This window comes from Gavia stellata, chromosome 1 (genome assembly GCF_030936135.1).
Source record: "Gavia stellata isolate bGavSte3 chromosome 1, bGavSte3.hap2, whole genome shotgun sequence".
Lineage (NCBI taxonomy): Eukaryota > Metazoa > Chordata > Aves > Gaviiformes > Gaviidae > Gavia > Gavia stellata.
The window spans coordinates 124524550-124542652 of NC_082594.1; the positions used below are offsets into that span (position 1 = coordinate 124524550).

Below are 18103 nucleotides of genomic sequence, written 5' to 3' on the forward strand. Positions count from 1 at the left end.
GATCCTGAGCTATACTCTCAAGCCTGACCATTTGGATTTAATTCCAACAGGACTGCAGTTTGCAAGCTCACAGGGTATAGAGGAAAAACTAATGTGTGATGCTATAACAGTGCATTGTATTACAATTATGCAAAAGTTTGGGGTGTAGCTGAGAGTGTAGTAGAGTCTTTTTTTACCTGTCTAGCCATCAAAAGGACAGACAATTAAACTGTTGCCATGAGAAATTTTGCAAGCATTTCCTATTTATTTGAATAATGTGAGCTCTTGTCTTTGTTAGTTTTCCTCTTAAGTATACAAACTCTTTTCAAGGGAGTGAGAGTTCATTTAGTTGTCCCAGCATTATCTTTGTGGTAAACTTGGTATCCTGTGGAGAACACTTTATCCCTCACTACCGTGGGGGCTTTCAAGAGGAAGGCTGTTAAACAGCTGTCCTAGTTGCTTAGGCTTGGTAACAGCTCTTCTCAGTTTGCTCATCATCATCACAAGTTCTTGCAATGGTACCTCCCAAAGTCCTTTTAAGCTGTTAGTAGTGGACACTGTAAGTCCTGAAGGAAAAAAGATGCTGTAGAGATGAAGAGATTGCTTTGCCAGTCTTAATTTTACTACACTTTGGTTTATTTCAGAGGTAATCTGGATAAAGCCATTGAAATGTTCAACAAAGCTATCAACCTGGCCAAATCTGAAATGGAGATGGCCCACCTCTACTCACTCTGTGATGCTGCCTATGCCCAGACAGAAGTTGCAAAGAAGTATGGATTGAAACCACCAACACTGTAAAGAAACAAGGAGGAAATGACCTTCTAAAGTGAAGTTGCCCACTTCAGCCAGCCCTAAAGACGCTGTTGCAGACCATGTTGAATGGTGGAACTTAGTTTTTTTTCCCGTTCGTGGTGTTGTCATTTGCTACATCTGTTAAATGTTTAGGTGTTGTGGGAGTGGTTGTTCAAGGAAGTATGCAGTGTTGCGTCTTGTTCCTTCTGCAGCAAAAAACCTTAAAGCGCGTTAAGGGAAAAAAAGTTGCAGGGGAACAAAAGGAAGATATTTTGGCCATGCAAATAAAAACTTCACACTGGTTCATTCTGGGTGATTATGTTGTGGGCAATTTCTGCTTTATCAAACAATATTACAGCATGTGGGGTTTTTTTCTGTTGATTTTAAAGGTAATACTAGTCAGTGCTGTAAAATAGGTTTCTTTTTTATATGCAATTAATCCTTGAGGGTTGATTTTAATTTTGCAAAAAGGAAAAAATTAATTTTCAAACTGTTTAATAATAGAGGGTTTTTTAAGTCAGTAGATGTGGAGAGAATCCCTGTAAATATATGCAAGCATGCACAATCTTCCCTTAAAGCCCCTCCCACCCTCAGCATAACTTACTTAGAAATAGTCCTGTGGCAGCTATTAGGGAATTAATTTGATAGTCCTTATCCTCACCCCAGAAAGCCCTAGCGTACTGTATAGGAGAGCTAGTAAAAAGGTCGGCTGGGGAAAGAGGTCAGGTAACACTGCCTCAGTGTAGGTTTTACTGGAAGAAAGGCCATGTTCCTGTGCAACAGTCCTTACTTGAATATGACAGGAAATTGTTCTGGAGGGTTCAGAGGGACTTTCAAGAACAGAAAGCACTGCTGGGAGTAGAGCTGCCAAGGTAAGGTCATGCTTGCGTATAATCTTTGTAATGTCTCTGATGCTCTTGCTTAAATGTAACAGCTAACAGACCGTCTAAATTCTCTTCAGTCTCTAGAGGCTGCCGTGTTCTGATCTCTTCCTTGTAATAGCCCCTCTGCAGGATTCAGTGAGACGAGGAACAAAGCATAGGCTAAAACTTCAAATAACGGATTTAGAATCTGTACTGGTTTCCTTGTTCTTTAGCCCCTGTCTTGTCCAAGATTACAAATACTGTAGAAAGGAAGCAACTGTTCTGCAAATAGCAGATTGGCAAATTATTAAATACTAGTATAAACAGTCTCCCTCTAGCTAGGAACGTCACAGAGGGCTCTCTTGCTTTGGGTTGATCTTTCTGGTATGGAAGTTAGTCAGTCCATCTTGCCTCTCCCTGGATTGATGTGGCTGGATAAACCTCATGCAAATACTTGACTGATGTAGCTTAATTTACGATATACTAATTTGGGCTTCTTTCCATCCTGAAATCATAAACTTGCTTGTGCTGAATTGCCTAGTGTATTTCATCTTTTAAAGAAATGAACCATGCTGTGGTCAAACTGTCCTGTTCTCTAGTTGTGCCACCATATAGCAGCAGCTTGTATTTTCAACTCGACCTTCCTTTCTCCCAGCAACTACAGTTGAGAATTCAAATGGTGGTGAGTAGGCATAAAGATTTAATCATTCTATTTTAGCTAGCTCAGTAGGTGATCTGAAATCATAGCGTTGGTGTAGAACTGAAGGCATTGGAAGGTACTGGCAGCTTCTAAGGGCACCGCACATAACAAGTGTCAAATGTCTTATGGAACTTCCAATCTCTGCATCAATTACCTGAGAACAAAAATATGCCAGACTGACTGATGTATCCTGTTCTCCTGAGGAGTTTTTATTCGCATGGCCTTATTGACATTGGCATTTTCTCCTCTTCACCCTACCTGTACCCCATTCCTTACCCCACCCAATCAATTAAGGGGAAAAAGCATGTGCTGTCAAATACTAGCATTCCAAATCATCACAGACTTTTGCCTGTTCTTGAACTAGTTTGAAACTGCACTGAAAGGATGCATTGTCTGTAATTTTTTTTGTAAATGATGTATCACCTGTAAACTGAAAAAATAAATATTACCTTCAAGTATCTCTCTGACACATATAAGAACAGGTTTTGACAAAAGCGTTCTCTGCAGTGGTGCTCTTTGTGCTTATTTGAGGTTCCTCTGAATCTAGAAAGAACTAATAATGACTGACTCCCTGGCATCTTCTCTCACTTCAACCTTTAGGAAAAAATGAGGAAGAGACATAGAATTAACAAGTCTTATCTCTGACTGCTTCTATCACCCACAGAGGTGTGATCGAGAGCTGAAGATTACAGGGAAAAGGAAATCCAGCCAGAAAAGCTGGGAATCTGAGTAGCTGACATGCTGTTAATGTGTGTATGCAGGTGGATCCCTTTAGTGAAAGGGATTTTCTTTTTTTTTTTTTTAAATGGCTGATACAGTTGAGGTTTTCCTTTAAGCCAGGTGTGCATGTGAACTTTGAGAAAAGCTTTCTTTAGTAGGGATTGAGAGCTGAAGTGAAACAAGTATTACTATTTAAAAAAAAATCAATCTACTGAAATAATGTAGGAAGCTGGTACTGAAGACCTGGATAAACCTGGTATCCTAGAGACTCTTGAGAAGTTGCTTCTACACATGGTTGTCTTGCATCTTAATTCTGATCATGTAAAATCCCTGTTGTTCATGTTAGAGACAAGTTTGCTGAAATGGAGCTTGGAAGTTGTAACTTGAATTACTAGCATCTAATTGGAGACTGAAAGTGAAGAAAGAGCTAAGGAGCTGTACTGTAACTTATGCTGGAACTATTAAGAGCAGCTTTAACCAGGCTTCCCAGCTGCAGTGGTAATAACTGCCCAATACAACAGGCATTACTCTGTTTTCTGCCATTTCTTTAAAAAGAGTTATTTAAGTTCTTGCAGGCTGAAATTCTGGAGCTATGTCAGGGCTGTTATTGGCTGGTTTTCCATACTTACAGAATAATGGTGCGTATGTATAATATGGATACTTAAAGTGCCTGTTTTCTACCAACACAGAGATTAAGTATTGACTGCTTTAACTGTTACCTAGCTGAGCACTGACTGTGTACGTTTTTCACTGAAAGCCCCAAAAATTTACAGTCCCATTTGTATTGCTTCTGAGCGGATGGCACTGGAGACCCCTAAAGCATCCTCCTAAAACAAGGTGTTTAGAAGCTGTCCTGACTGACTGGAGAGGACTGAGCTCATGTCACCTCTTCAGCTGAGTTCACCAAAGTAGCTTGCTACAGATTTTCATCCATTTCATCCATTCTCTCCATTTGGGATTCCAGGGGAGGGGGGTCCAGGCCACAGATTCTGTTATCTGTTGCAGACTGCACTTTGCATTTTTAAAATTGAGTGGTCAGCATGTGAGAATCCTGCTCTACTTAAATCCTCCAAAGGTAGTATCTAGTTCCTGCTCTGCTGCATGTTAAACTTGTATAGAGAGGGGAGGGAAAGACAGACGGAGTAATTTAGAAAAATGGATGTATAATAGTTGCTATGATTTCAAAGTTGGAGCCCAGTGATGGCCACCATTGCTGAATATGTGGGAGGCACTAATCTAATCTAATGCAGGAGACATGACTCAAATAGTAAATTGTTAATTTTTTTTTATATTTATTTTTCAACAAATAAATCTTCATTTCACCTTATGCTCTGTGGCTTGTTTCTTAAGAGTTCCAGTACAGTATGTACTCCAAAATGCAGTGAAAAGTACAGACCAAAAAATGCTTGCTGGAATAGATAATGCCACTGAATGGAATGGCGTGACCTGTCTTTTAAGGGGAAAGATGCCTCAGGGTTTGGCTTAATTTAACCACTAATTTTCTTCCAGAAAACACACACCTAGCTCATTCCAGAGAAGCCAAAAGAACATTAAAAAAAAAAAAGTCAAGAGCAGCTGTGGGAAGAGGAGGATGGCTGAACATGACTAATAAGGTAAGGTGGTTTTGGGGGATAGTGGTGGTTAGCTAGAGCAAGACAAAACCTCTCTCTCCTCCTGTTTTTGTATTTTGAAATCTCCTTTAGCTTTATTGCTTTACCATTTCTGCTGCTGGAAAACTAAAAGCCTAGTGGTAAAGGCTGGATAGTTAGAGTTGCTTCTTTTTTTTTTCATCCCAAGGAGAAAAAAATGCCATTTGCAAATTCTTATCTTTTTACATTAGAAGTACCAAGGTGTCTTCCTTCTAAGAAAAAAAAAAACAAACAACCCAACAAAACTACAAAATGCGAGGCTGGTTTTAAGTATTTTAAAGCCATCTTTAATGATGGTTGTTGGTCTCTTGATGAGCAATGCAGTAAGGAGTGTTTCCCATGCAGCTGATTGATGGGAGTTGGCTTTTGGTAGCAATAATGCATTTAACCACTGAGCAATTCTAGTGCCTGTCTTCTGGAAGACTGGGGGCAGCAAGACACAATCAGTGGAACAAGTTTTCTAACCCTTTTTACTGACTCCTCTCAGCCTTTTCAGGTGAAGACTGCCAAGCAGCAGAATTAAAACCCATTCAGACATTATATTAAAGAAGCAGTATATCTGGTGATGTGAATTGCCTTAACAGTAACCTGCATCACTTCAGCAATAAACAGGAATTGCAAAAAGGAGAATTTAATACATATATGCCATCTAAGATGACACACAAACCAAAACCTGATACAGATTCTTCTACAGTAGTAGTTCTGGCTGGCAGCTTCTTGCCTTGTCCTGAAGTAGTACAGAGCAGAACTTGGCCTGTTTTGCTTAGTGTGTTAAATTTTAAGCTTTCCAAGTTGGAAGCTGGACATTCAAGGAACTGTGTTAAGGCACATACAAACAACTAAGAAGGACAGAGGGGGAAGAATCATGCTTCTAGATTATCTGATAACTCACTGGTAAAATTCATAATACCCAAGCTGACTTCAGAGGATTTCCAGAGAGAACAAGGTTCCCACTTCTATGTTCTTCAAAAAAGTCACCACAACATTGTAATGTATAAAAAAGCAACGTTAACTACTACTTGTTGAACTGATTTCACCTCCATCTTTATCCTAGCTGTAAAATACTAAAGTATGAGAGGCAATAAAGTTGTATGTATTTGAATCAATTTTAGAATTACACCACCAAGTTTGTGTTTGTTTGGTTTTAATTAACTGGCACATTTAGCAGTAGATTGCGAAGCAACCAGTAAGGGAATCCTTCCGAAGATGAAAGCAGCAACCATTGTGCCAACTGAACCTTCCTTGTTCACCCAGCTTCACTTTTTCATCTCTATGCCATAGAGATCACAACGCTTCTGGCTTAAAATAGGAATTTGTTGACGTATTTCTGCGAGTTTGTTCAGATCTGTGGTGGGGGGAAGGGGAGAAAGAGCTATTAGAACAGCAGTCAAAAAGGAAAGCTCCTGAGTTGCTCTGAGGTAAGGCAGGGAAAAGAGCAGCTTTCATGGCGAATGGGTCTGTAGGGTGCTGCAGCTGGGCAGCCCAGGCTGAAGGAAGCCTCAACTTCCTAAGGTGGCAGCTTCCTCATAAGTAAGGAAACTGGAAGAGTACGGTCAAGTGCTGCTCCTTCTTGATTTAATCTAGCAAGGGTGGAGAAGGGATGGGACCATTTCATCATCTGTAATTGCATGTGCAAGCCCACAGACTTAGAAAACTGTCTCTCCTTAGTCTCATGACTTGTACTCAAGAAAGCAAGCAGGGACAAAAAGCTTTATCCTTACCTATGTCTGTGTATATAACTGTTTCCTCGGCCCCAGCTTTGGCTATGACTTCACCCCTGCAAAATTAAGCACATTTGTTCCCAGCATTAACACACAGGTCTCAAGGCATCAGTCCAGTTGCTGCTGTTTGTACCAAAGGGAGTTCCTACCCTTGATGTCTACAGCTGTAAAGACAGGGCTGTCCTAAAAATAGCATCTTAATTCATAACTGACATGATAGAAATGGCTTCCAGGCTTTATATGTGGCACATTTTGTATGTGATATATACATACTTAACATAAGTATGTCTCCAAAGATCAAAAATCACAGTAAGAGCATCTGTGAGAACAAGTGCATGTGAACATGCAATATACCTCAAGGGAAAAGAAACAGCTTCACCAGGGACAGCTATATATGGCAAAGACTAACACTTTCTCCTTTCAGATCTTACCAGCTTTTAATAGGAGTATACTTTTACTCTGCATGAGCTACTGAACATTACATATCATGTCTCCCACTAGGTGTTCTGTCACTGCTTTCATCATGTAAAGTTAAAAACTCAAGACATAGATAAAGCTTTTACTTTGCAATCATCTGGAAGAGAACTATCAGTGGATTTATTTGAAAGAAAAATAACTGCCTGAAGATTTGGTCACTTTTACCTCCTGTGCACCCACGTGACTTCTGCTTAAGTCACAATATGTCTCTTATCTAGCTGAAGACATTCTTCTTGTTCTTTCTTATGTCAAAGCAGTGTTGTCTGAGGAAATGAAATAGCTTTGTGTAAGCTGTTTAAGATGGTTCAGTTCTGCACACAGAATTATCAGAATGCATTGTATATAATGGACTGAACCTCAGGGACAAGTTGAAAAGGTCAGCAGCTTAACTAATGCTAAATACTAGTATTAAGTAGCTTCTTTGCTACCAAAAAGAATACATATGTTAAACTAGTTTTAGTTTCTTTCTTGTTTTTTAGTCAGACAGTTTTAAAGGATGATTTTGAGAATGTAGGCTTAAGTCTCAGGTGCTTTTTACCAAGAACTTATGACATTTTTAAGAGTAGATGGAAATGTGGGACTGAAATGTGACTGCCAAGTAAAACATATTTTTTTAACCAAGAAAAGGTGGGTTTGGGTTTTTTTCTGAACTCACCATGGATTTACTACAGTGCTGTGTCCCCAGGCAACATAGGATGCTTTCTCATCTCTAGCAGGAGATACGGTAGCTACGTAGACTTGATTATCAACAGCCCTGTGTTCACAGAAAGATGAGGGAAGGGAGGGGAAAAAAGTGAGTAGAATTTTTTTTTTATACTAAGCAGAAGAGAAAGAATTCACACTGAAGGGCAAGCTATATATCCTCCTAAGGACTAACGAAAATTGTAAATGATACGAAGGTTAAAGAAAGCAGAGCCTGGAAAGAGAAGTCTCCAGCACCTGCTCCAGGGTCAGTGGGTAGAATGAATTACATGTTCATTCAGTATGTAGCAAAGTTGATTGAAGCAGACCAAATGAATAAATAATACTGCATTCAGGAATCTCGGGGTCTATTTGTGTCTGTAATTAGAGCAGTTCTCAAATGGTTATTGGCTCTTCTGTCTAGAAGTCTGTGTGTGAAGGGTGCTTACAGGGCCATAGGGAAAAGGACCTTGAAAGGGCATAACTGCAGAGGGACTGGCAGGAGTAAAGGATAATTTCCTGCTTTTTTCCTTGACAGCCAAATCATTTTGGTGCTCCATGCAAGGCTTGAGGAATGGTGCAGCTCCAATAGCAGAGTGGCCCTGCAGCACCACTTCTGATGCACGGTGTTCAGTTCCACATGCTAAAACCCCCTCTGGAACAGGAGGATAAGCTGTTACTTTGCTCTTACCGTCCCCTTTGTAGCAGTTCCCAATGAGCCGGTCCTGTTGTCAGGTTAAAAGCCCCTGGATATATCAGCAGCTGGCAACCTTTGTTAAAAGAAAATTAGAACCCAATCAGCATTAAAGGGAAGATGGTTTACCCTAGAGCGGCCCTTCACATTGAAACTCAAGGCGAGGTTTCTTTCAGTACTTCCCGACCTCTGCTCAAAATGGAACCAAATAGAGCCTGTCCATGCATGACACGGGTCAGCAAAGTCCTGGGTATATCCCCACACTTGGTAATGTATCACATCTCCATCACTCCATCAGCAAATGTGTTTCAGGAAATGATTGTTACTTTACTCGAGGAGAACAGATGCTCATTCAAATAGCAAAGTCTTGGCCACAAGATGCATTGTGTGTCACTGGGCAAGGACAAGAGTGCCCGATCACACAGATTGTCCCCCCAAAAAACAGCCCTGCATGGTTCAGGCCTTAAGGTTAACCATGCTCCATTAGGTGACCCAGCCTCACCTTTCTGTCCGTAGACTTGAGCCATCTCAGCAAATCTGATATCATAGCAGATGCCCAGGCCCATTTTACAGTATGCTGTTCTCAAAAGACAAGAGACAACAGTCATATTGCTATCACAAGTACACAAAAGCAATCACAAGACTCCCTGTAGCCATCCTGCCAGCTGTTACTTTATGTCTCACAGTAACAAGAGGAGCTATATTTAAATGTGTATCCTTTATCTGTAGTGGCTATTTGTGGGGGAGAATTCGTGCTTCATGACGAGAGGAAAACTGTGAGAAACAGTCTTATCTACCCTTTAAAAACAGCCATTTCCACAAAATCATGTTATATCAGATCTTTGTGTAATGTATTTCTCTCTGAATTAGCTGCAGGTTTTTCAATTATTTTCTTTTCAAGAAAATAAGAGACTTGCTGCTCTTCATGGATGGAAAAAACTACAGTCATGCACTTTCTTACAGCATGCACATTTCAAGGAGGAAAAAGTGACCATGGGAGACGAGACTCTTCAGAGAGCTCAGTAAACAGGATTTGTTAATTTTTGAACAGGGGGCAGGGGGGTTGGGTGGGTGGGAGTAGGTGTCTTGCTTTTTTTATCTGATGTGGTTGATTCAAGTATGTTGAAATGGGATTTACTCCATTATTATATCATCCTCACATGAAAAAATGTGCCAGTGTAGCTATTTGCTAGAAATATTATTTTCCAAGCCATGTTGTATAAGAACCATTTTAAAGATGTAACTGCTGTAAAAAGATACAGTAAGTTCTCTTTAACAAATCAATAGGACCGCTATTTATTAAGGAAAGTGCCATGATGTATGCTTCAACCCTTTCTACTCCTCTGTCCTTTTGCAATCACATTGCCTTTTCAAAATTTTCAGAAGTGACCCACGCACTTGGAACAAACTTAAACTATATTTACCATGGTTGTCAAATGCCTAAAATAAATCTGATAATCTAAAAATCCATCGCTGGGGAGAGCTCCTTAAAGAGAGGGCTTGTCTTATACTCACGAGTATCAAACACGGAGAAACTATTCCCTGGACTCAGTGTTTCAGACTCTTTGAACTGTATCTTCCCAGGAATATTAATGTCAAACAAATGAACCTGTAATTATAGTATGATTAGTAACAATTAATAACAATTTCTCTGCTTGGTATTTGAGCCTCTTTCTATTAGGCACGTGTTTTCTAGTTACCGTTACCTAGACCACTCTTTTGTCAGGATTCCAACTAACATTGCTTAAGAGTGTGAGATCTCCTAAAGATGATTTAAAGCAGTTTTCTTCTTTACAGAAATATACATGACTGAAGTTATTTGGGGAAAGAAAAATAAAAAGAAAAGACTGGTCCTTTTAAACAACATGTATAATCCCTGTGACCCAAGTGATGCATATACCAAATGTTTATATTGCTTACCAAATAGAATTCCCTGTCCTTCTCCCATGCAGTAATAGAGAGTAGTTAAACATAACTAAAAATATAACAATTAATTTGTAGTATGGCTCTATATCTTCTTCATGGAAAGAATCCCTGCAAAATAGCCTGATACCTTGATCTAATGAGTAATTCTGCAGAAGAAAGTATACATATAAAATGTCTTGAATTTGTCAGGATGATTTTAAAGTATGTTAAAGCAAGTGACATCTTCCTCTCTAAGATTTGAGTCCCATTCCTGCAAAACTTCTTCAGAAAATACCTTCACCAAGCCATAAAGTTCCTATGACTACAGCTATGCAGATGCCTCTTAGCCCCTGCAGGCAGTCCTTATCCCTCCCTTGCAATGGAAGATTCTGTTCCTGACCAGAGCTTCCTAATAATACAGCTGTTTTTATATTATTATTCGTTCATATTTACACAGTACAAGCCTGCACTCATTCTACAAACAACTACGGGGCTTGCAGGCTGGTGGAAGGCAACTTAGTACTTCAGAAAGTGATCTAACGGCGTAGCTAAGTGTAGAATCAGTTAACAGAATAAATGAATACCTGCACCCCAGAGGTACTTTGCACCACCTCAGTTGTTCCTAGTAACCTTGCGTTCTCTTTTTTGTTTTTCCTTGAAAGAAATAAACTGTTGTTCACCTAAGGAATGATACCTGTATGCATAGTCAGATTAACAGAAACTACACTCTACAGTTATGAATAGGAGGTAGTTTCTCAGAAGGCACAAAGCAATGTCCAGATGGAAAGCAACAGTTAGCAAGCATCTACCACAAACAGCAGACACAGCCTAACTATGGAACTTGGATTTCGGTCATCTGTACTAATCATACATATAGCACACAAAGTATGTAAAGAACAGTGTTTGTGATAACAGAAGGATTAAATCCATTGGGACCCTGCGGGAAAAATCGATCTCACCATGTTTTTGTGCCCACATAGGCACTATATTTTAGACCTAGACCAAGGTATACAGATGAGTTGGATCCGGATTTACCCTTTACCACAGTTTTCCCAGCATCTGGGAAAAGACACTTATGCCTTCTGCGTTTTGTGATCCTTAACCAGAACAAATTTATGACCACCTTTGGAAGGGGTGTTTACATGTCCCAAAAAAATTACATGCAATTTTACTGACAGTACACAGCTTATTATTAATGCAAGATTCTAATTCACATCAGCTTTAGGCACAAATGAAATCATTTGTGCAACACTGTTGAGAAACCTTTTAATAACAATATTCTGCCATCTTACCTTCCTATGCTTTGCCAACATAGCACCATCCGGACCAAAGACAGTACAGGTATTATACAGCTTTCCACCATCCTCTTCTGGAATGGATCCTTTGTAAAGGCGAGAACAAAGATTTCCCTCACTGTATTATATGGAATTTTGATCCAATGGCACTAATGGACATTGCTCATTGTTCCCTCAATGAGGTGGTCACTAAGAGTAAACTACCTCCAATGAGATATATGCTGCACTCCTTTGCAACTTCTGAGAGCTTTTGTGTTGATTCCCCAGGGATCTTCTCTGCATACTCCTTAAAGTATTGGGTTCCATACGGAGAATTAAAGCATTCCTAGAATTATAACAAAAAAAAAAAGTTAAAATCCAGTAATACCACTCCAAGGAGGTGTACTTGACCTTTCAAACTCTGCTCTATCAACATTCTCATACAAACTTTAGTTACAGGAGTTTAGTTTACAGGAGCTCATATCAGGAGGCCAGAGAGACCTTAACAATTAGAGAAAATGCAGCAGGTCTGTTGGTGTGAACGTGGGCCAAACAGGAGCTGGAGTATCATGCAAGCTGCAAGTAACAAGGGTGGCACATTTATCAGTATAGACATCACAAGATCACAAGGGATGTTCTCATCAGAACCATGAACCAAGTTCCACCTAGCTCATTTGACAAGCTAAACAGATCCTCTCAAAACTGTGAGATGCTCGTGCTCATCCACAGCCCATGATTACTTCATTTTTTAAAAAACCTTTGCAAAAGCATGCATTTCTCAAAATTACTTATTCTTTTGCTAAAACAATCCTTTAAACACCATTTCCTCACGACTGACCAGCATCTTCTATCCTAGGCTCTAGTTAAAGATTTGCTATCCCTCAGAACCAGGCATGTAATCTTTAGACAGTAAGATTAACAGAGCAGTTTAGATGCCTGAACTAGATGGCTAGTGGTATTGAGATGCCCAAGATTGCAGAGTAAAAGCTCTGGCTTTGTATTTGCCAGCTCTGTGAGGATGCGAGACATGCCCGCGCATCACTTCTTGTCCCCTAAAGGAATACAGCTGAAAGCCACAGATAGGCTATCAAACAGTACCAGCACCTACTCTTCAGCAAGCGATTCCCAGACCAAGTGTCTGCCTCAATTGTTACCTTTGCTCACTGGAAGTTGTAACAAGACACACACACCCCCCAAAAAAAAAAGAAAAAAAGAAAATCAAACTGTGAATAGCACAACAAACTTTTATGCCATAACCGCTCAGGCAAACTTCTTAAGAACTATAGTAGATTCTACTGAACTGGAATAACTGAACCAAAACTGGATGGATGTTTTTGCCCCATATACAGACACTGGGCCAGCAGCTGCCAGCTAACCCACAGCAGAATTTGTAGATGGAAGAGGCAGGAAGGGAAGTCTCCACAGGCTGTCAGATGAGCTTCCCAAGCTTTCAAAAGTTGGACTGAACTTCAAGGAAATGAAAGCAATGCCAGCTGCCTCCACCTTGCCACTTGCAGTGTCAATGTGGGTGGTACTGAAACCACTGGCTCAAGAGAACAGGCAGGGCTCTGTGCAAGCTTGCGGTAGCAGTGCATGGGGCTGTTCATAAGTTGACGCTGGAAAAAAACTTCAGACTGTCTGTTCTGTGCTCTCCAAAGTGGTAAGAATACAGGGACAGATCTTTGAATTGCTTTCTATCAGTTTCTAGATGCAAATAGATTCTGCTTTTATTTCTTTATCCATAAACATTACAAATTGGTTTTCTCTCACAAATTTTTTCCTGGTTCAGAAATGAAAAAAGGTTTAACACATCAAGGCTAACATCTCACAGGAAAACTGCCATATGCTTCTGCAGAGGTGTAGGTTATATAGTCAGTGCAAGTTATTTCTGTTCTTTATGTGGTGTTACTTTAAAAAAAGTGGAGGGAAGAGAGTATTTCATGCCCACATCCTAATGCCACTACAAAATTTACCTCCCAGAAGTCTGTAAAAAACCTTGCTCTTGTTTGACAAGTTTTACTCTAAAAGCATAAATTATCATTGACAAAGTGATTATCTCAACTAAATAGGTCTGGAAAACTCAGTGTTTGTACACATGATGAAACTAGCAAACAGTAGATAACCTCAATGTAGGAGGCCCAGACAGAGTAATCAAAGGTCACGTTTGCAACCCAAGAGCTGTGTTAGCACAGAGGAGCTGGGAAGGTTGCTTAATACTTTGCCTGTGACAGCAGGAGGGAAAACATTCTGTGTGTAAAACATTTGGACCAAAAGTTCACCCAGAGAAGAACTTTGCACTCCTGAGTCTGATGCTGCAGGGCACAGGGGTCACACACATACCCCCAGGAAGAGAAAGGAAAAAAGCTTAAAGCTGCACTGGAAAGGTCACCTCATTGCCAGCACACTCATCTGTGTGAAAATTCAGCAAGGTAACCATGGCTGAAGTCCAAAAAGTAAATCAGAAACTATCAGTAATTTTAAGTGGCTATTTATTTTCCCACACAAGGAATTCACAAGAGAAATGCATTTTAATCATAATTCAGCCACACATGACCTGTTGGAAATGTCTTAAGTCTATTTTGTTTCTCATGGACTATCTAATCTGGAATGATCATGGCAAAGAGAGTCACTGTATACCTGTTTTCTTTCATCTTCATATCAACATTCTTTAGCTGAAAATTGCTTTTTTCTACATCTCTAGCATGGAAGACTTCTGCAAAGATTCAAACCACAGTGTCACTTTTGTGAATTCAGAACATACCAGTGATGGAATTGCCTGGGATTTGAACCAGCAAAAACTTAACCAGAATATTGTATCACAAAAAAAGACAACCTGCTTTTCATTTCCCCCCACCCCCCTTAAGTGTGCTGCTAGACAGAACCCTTGTTTTTTTTCCTTTTTTGGAGCCTCCTACAGCATCTAAGCTATCCAGAGAGAAACAGGAATATATAATGCATTAGTAACACTAGAAAGAGGTTTCCAAGGGTTTGAGGTATAGGTGCTAAGTAGACCATGATCTGTACTCACAGGTAGAGCCACAACTTTTGCTCCTTTAGCTGACGCTTCTCTCACCAGTCCACAGGCTCGTTGAAGGTTGTCTGATTTAACAGCAGATACATGAAGCTGAATAAGAGCAAGGCGGAAGTCTAACGGCAGAAAAGAAAAAATTAGTCAGCAGAATTCCCCCAGGAAAAACTCTTGAAAATTTTAATTCACTAATGAGCATTTAACAAAATCAATTTGCTTATATATAAAGGTATACACAAAGCACTTCCAACTGATTTTGCTGTCTGTCTATGACTCTGAAAACAGTCTCTTAACACAGGGAGAACATTCAAACTTAGGCTTGCTAACGGGAACCACACATCGCCATCACTCTGTTCAGGTCAAACATCACAGAGTTCACATGCTAGTAACACTTAGCCTGGTCAGTACCCAGACCAAGTTCTGATGTAAGATACTGTGTGACAGAAAGGGAGGCTGCTAATCACCTATAGCTGCTTCTTCCTTCCCGGTTTGCTACACGCTTTGTGAGCCTATCTTTTCGTTGCGCCCGTCACCTGATGAGCACTGCATGTCCTAAGACACCACTAGCAAACTGAAGGACCAAATATGGAAATAGTTTGCTTTTATCCCTCAAATCACACCTAGCCTGGGAAATGGCTATAAAAAACAGTAAAGATAACACCCTTCCTGATTGTTTCTTTGCAATTTTGTTTCTAGCCAAGAGGTAGTTGCAAGGGTTATCGACACTGTCTCTGCTGTGACTAAGCAAGACTTAGATTTGCAGGCTCTTGAAGTACACAAGCGGAAGACATCAAATCAAGTTTTGTGCACACCCCTTGGAATGCCTTCCAGAAATCTCCTAGTACCTTGGGCTGTAGGAAAACACATCCTGATCAGGTAGAAGCGTCTCATTTAAAAAAAAAAAAAAAGCTCTGTTTTCATAAAGAGAAGTACCCCAGTTTCAAAGCACTGCTCTGGATAAATCCCCGTCACAGTCACACAGTCAAAGATCACTACAGGATAAAGAAAAAGCTGCAAGAAACAAAGCCTCAGTGGTCAGGGAAACAGGAAGAACTGATTCAAGTGAAGACAGGATTGGTTCAGAAACAGTCAGGCAGAATATCTTTCTTCCGTCTTTAGTTCTCACTTCAGTAGCTAAGCAGCTAATTTCTAGAGGTTAAGCAAATGATTAACAGCCCACTTTGCCACTCTTCATGTGAGAGACTCTTAATATTTGGTTTATTGAGTAAACAAAGCTTCACTGAGATTTTGAACAGATGTAACCATAGCTAGCTTCCAGACCCACCTAGATAACCATACTAGGAATCTGTCTAAGATTTTCCCATATCTGTGGAATGTGTTTTAGCTCAGAGAAATTGGACACTTAAAGATTTACATTTCAGCATAAATTAACTTTTGCAAAAAACCCAATCTACTGGAAAAAATTTTAACTAACTTCCTTCCCATAATGTTTAAAACACCAGGAAACCATTCATCTTGTTTAAAACACCAGGAAACCATTCATCTTGTTTAAAACACCAGGAAACCATTCATCTTATTTTCCCTATGCCTCAGGGTTGGAGTTTGTTAAAGGGCAAAATTAAAGCTCAGTCAGAACGGAATACATGTACTCGTGCCCACGGTTTTGTTTAAACACTTCGAGATGTAGAAGTAGCAGAAATACAGAGAAATGCAGAACAGTGCTGTAGAGGCCCAAGACCTCTTCTGCTGGCCCTGCCAAGCTGCCTCAAAAAGTCTTTAAAAGCAATTCTTAGGATAAGCCTATAGCAGTGCAAACCACAACCAAGCAAAAGCGTATCAGAGTGAAAGAATGGTTCGTATTTGTATCGCTACGAAGCAAGGTTTTTTGGAAAGGATCAGAAGCTAAGCACGCCTGGCTTGTTCAGATCAAATCTCCTGACAAGCTGACCACTGCAGCAGTACCGAGAGATGCACGGCAAGCGGCTTCTGCCAGTCTGCAGCAAAGGGAGAGTGCCCAGGGCAGCTCCCTCTAGTACCGGCCTTATCTCACCCCCCCGCCAAGGCTCAGAGCGAGCACCCAGGACCGAGGCCTTTCCAGGCCTGACTAGGCCGGGGGACTCCGGGGACACCGGCCGGGGCAGCAGCCAGCCCACGGCCCGTCCCCGGTTGCGCCCCCTCGGTCAGATAAGAGAGTAAGGGCCCAGCGGGGACAAGGAGGGGCCGGAGCGGATCAGGGCGGGCCTGGGACCACGGGGAGGCGGCGACTCCGCGGACAGCCCGCGGGGAAGGCGGCACTACGCAGCGGCCCCTCTCAGCGGCTGAGGCCCGGGGCTGGAGGCCGGAGCTCCGCGGGAGTGGCAGGTTCAGCGCCATGTCGGCCCTTTTCTTCATGTCCCCGACCGGGAGGGAGGGAGGGAAGGAGCGCGAGGAGGAGAGGTACGAGAGGAAGTAACCGCTCCTCGGCGCACGCCGCCACTCACTGGCCATGGCTCCGCGCGCCGCCCGCATCCCCGCGCAGCCCCCGGCTCCCCTTTATAGAGCTGGGCGGCCCGCCCCGGCGCATGCGTGCGGGCAGAGGGCTGCTGGGAAATGTAGTCCCGGCGGGCCGCGCCCAGGCGGAAACCCGCAGCCAAACCCGCGGCCGAGCCGGCGGGATTCGGAGCAGGACCGATGAATTACCCCAAACGGCTGCGGAGTCCTTCCCGCCGCGTTACCCCCGCCCGGAGCGCCAATGCAGCAGCTGGCAAAGACACCGCCCTGCACCTACATCTCTCGGGGCTCTGCCCGGAGCTGACGTGCCGGCCGGGAGTTTCCCGGCCCCGTGCAATCCCCAGCGGCCTCGCATTTGTGAAGGGCTCGTCCCAAGGGATCGGCGCCCGTTTGCAGGCAACTCGTCCACCTGGGACATCCCCATCCTCCTTTAGAAGAACAGTACCCCCTCAGGTACAAACCAACACGCTAACCGCCACGCTGGTTTCGTTAGTAGCTTCGAAGACCGAGCGCAAGAGATAACGGAGGGTGAGTGCACAACCACCACCGCGTGCGGCAGTCACAAACCTGCCTTCGAGGGAAACACTGTTCGGTCCGCCCCGCGGAGAGGCAAAGGGAAGACCTCATCCCAAACTGACCAAGCCGAAGGATGGCAGAACTACCAACAGCGGAGAACTGCAGATGCGGAGGGGATGCAGCAGCTCTTTGGCAGGCCTGCCGCCCTTTTACACCTGCCCAGGGTGGTGGAAACAGCATGTATGAACTCTTTTTTTTTTAACAGCACACCTTGCAGGGCTCCCGGTGCAAAGAATGGCTGTTTCCCGAGTTCACACGAGGTTTGGGGCAGAGCACGAAATAAGGAAGAGAATAAGCAGTGAAGCAGCATCATCCCTTCAAGGCAAAAAGCACAGGCTAAAAATACACTGTTTCCCATGCCTCAGTGAGATACAGTGTATTTTTCAAGTTTCAAAACAAAACCATCTGAAAGCACTAACTACACCCAAAAGAACAAGTTACACGCTATCACCCCCCCCTTCCCAAAACCGGGAAACTTTTCAGCCATTCAGTAGACTACGCCTGCATTGAAAAAGGTTATTTGACAATACAAAAAGTTTTGAAACTACAGCCAAAATGCAGTTGGAAGGGAAAGCTACAAACACTGCTGAGAC

At 42.1% G+C, this 18103-nt stretch overlaps 2 protein-coding genes across 2 annotated transcripts in view; one reads left to right on the forward strand and one right to left on the reverse strand.

The window, feature by feature from the left end:
* TOMM70 (translocase of outer mitochondrial membrane 70) overlaps nucleotides 1-4381 on the forward strand; it is a 25761-nt gene extending 21380 nt beyond the window's left edge. Inside the window, exon 12 of the mRNA XM_059835884.1 lies at nucleotides 624-4381. Coding sequence (XP_059691867.1) covers nucleotides 624-777 — 154 coding nt within the window. The 3' untranslated portion in view covers nucleotides 778-4381. The remainder of the gene's footprint in view (nucleotides 1-623) is intronic.
* Nucleotides 4297-16952, reverse strand: NIT2 (nitrilase family member 2). The gene is made up of 10 exons (XM_059835895.1): nucleotides 16925-16952; nucleotides 14484-14602; nucleotides 11681-11801; nucleotides 11474-11562; nucleotides 9792-9885; nucleotides 8779-8853; nucleotides 8274-8352; nucleotides 7557-7655; nucleotides 6425-6480; nucleotides 4297-6048 (listed from the first exon to the last, which is right to left on the reverse strand). The coding sequence occupies exons 1-10, from the start codon at nucleotides 16950-16952 to the stop codon at nucleotides 5960-5962; spliced, it is 849 nt and encodes a 282-aa protein (XP_059691878.1). The 3' UTR covers nucleotides 4297-5959.
* Between the last annotated feature and the right edge of the window lie 1151 nt (nucleotides 16953-18103).

Bases quoted from the DNA above. Each gene is read 5' to 3' on its own strand.
- NIT2 (XM_059835895.1), bottom strand. From the start codon at position 16,952: ATGCGGGCGGCGCGCGGAGCCATGGCCA. The intron at 14,603-16,924 runs GTGAGTGGCGGC...TTCTGCCGTTAG, and splicing joins GGCGCGCGGAGCCATGGCCA to ACTTCCGCCTTGCTCTTATT. The intron at 6,481-7,556 runs GTGAGTTCAGAA...TTAATTTTGCAG, and splicing joins AGCACTGTAGTAAATCCATG to GGGTGAAGTCATAGCCAAAG.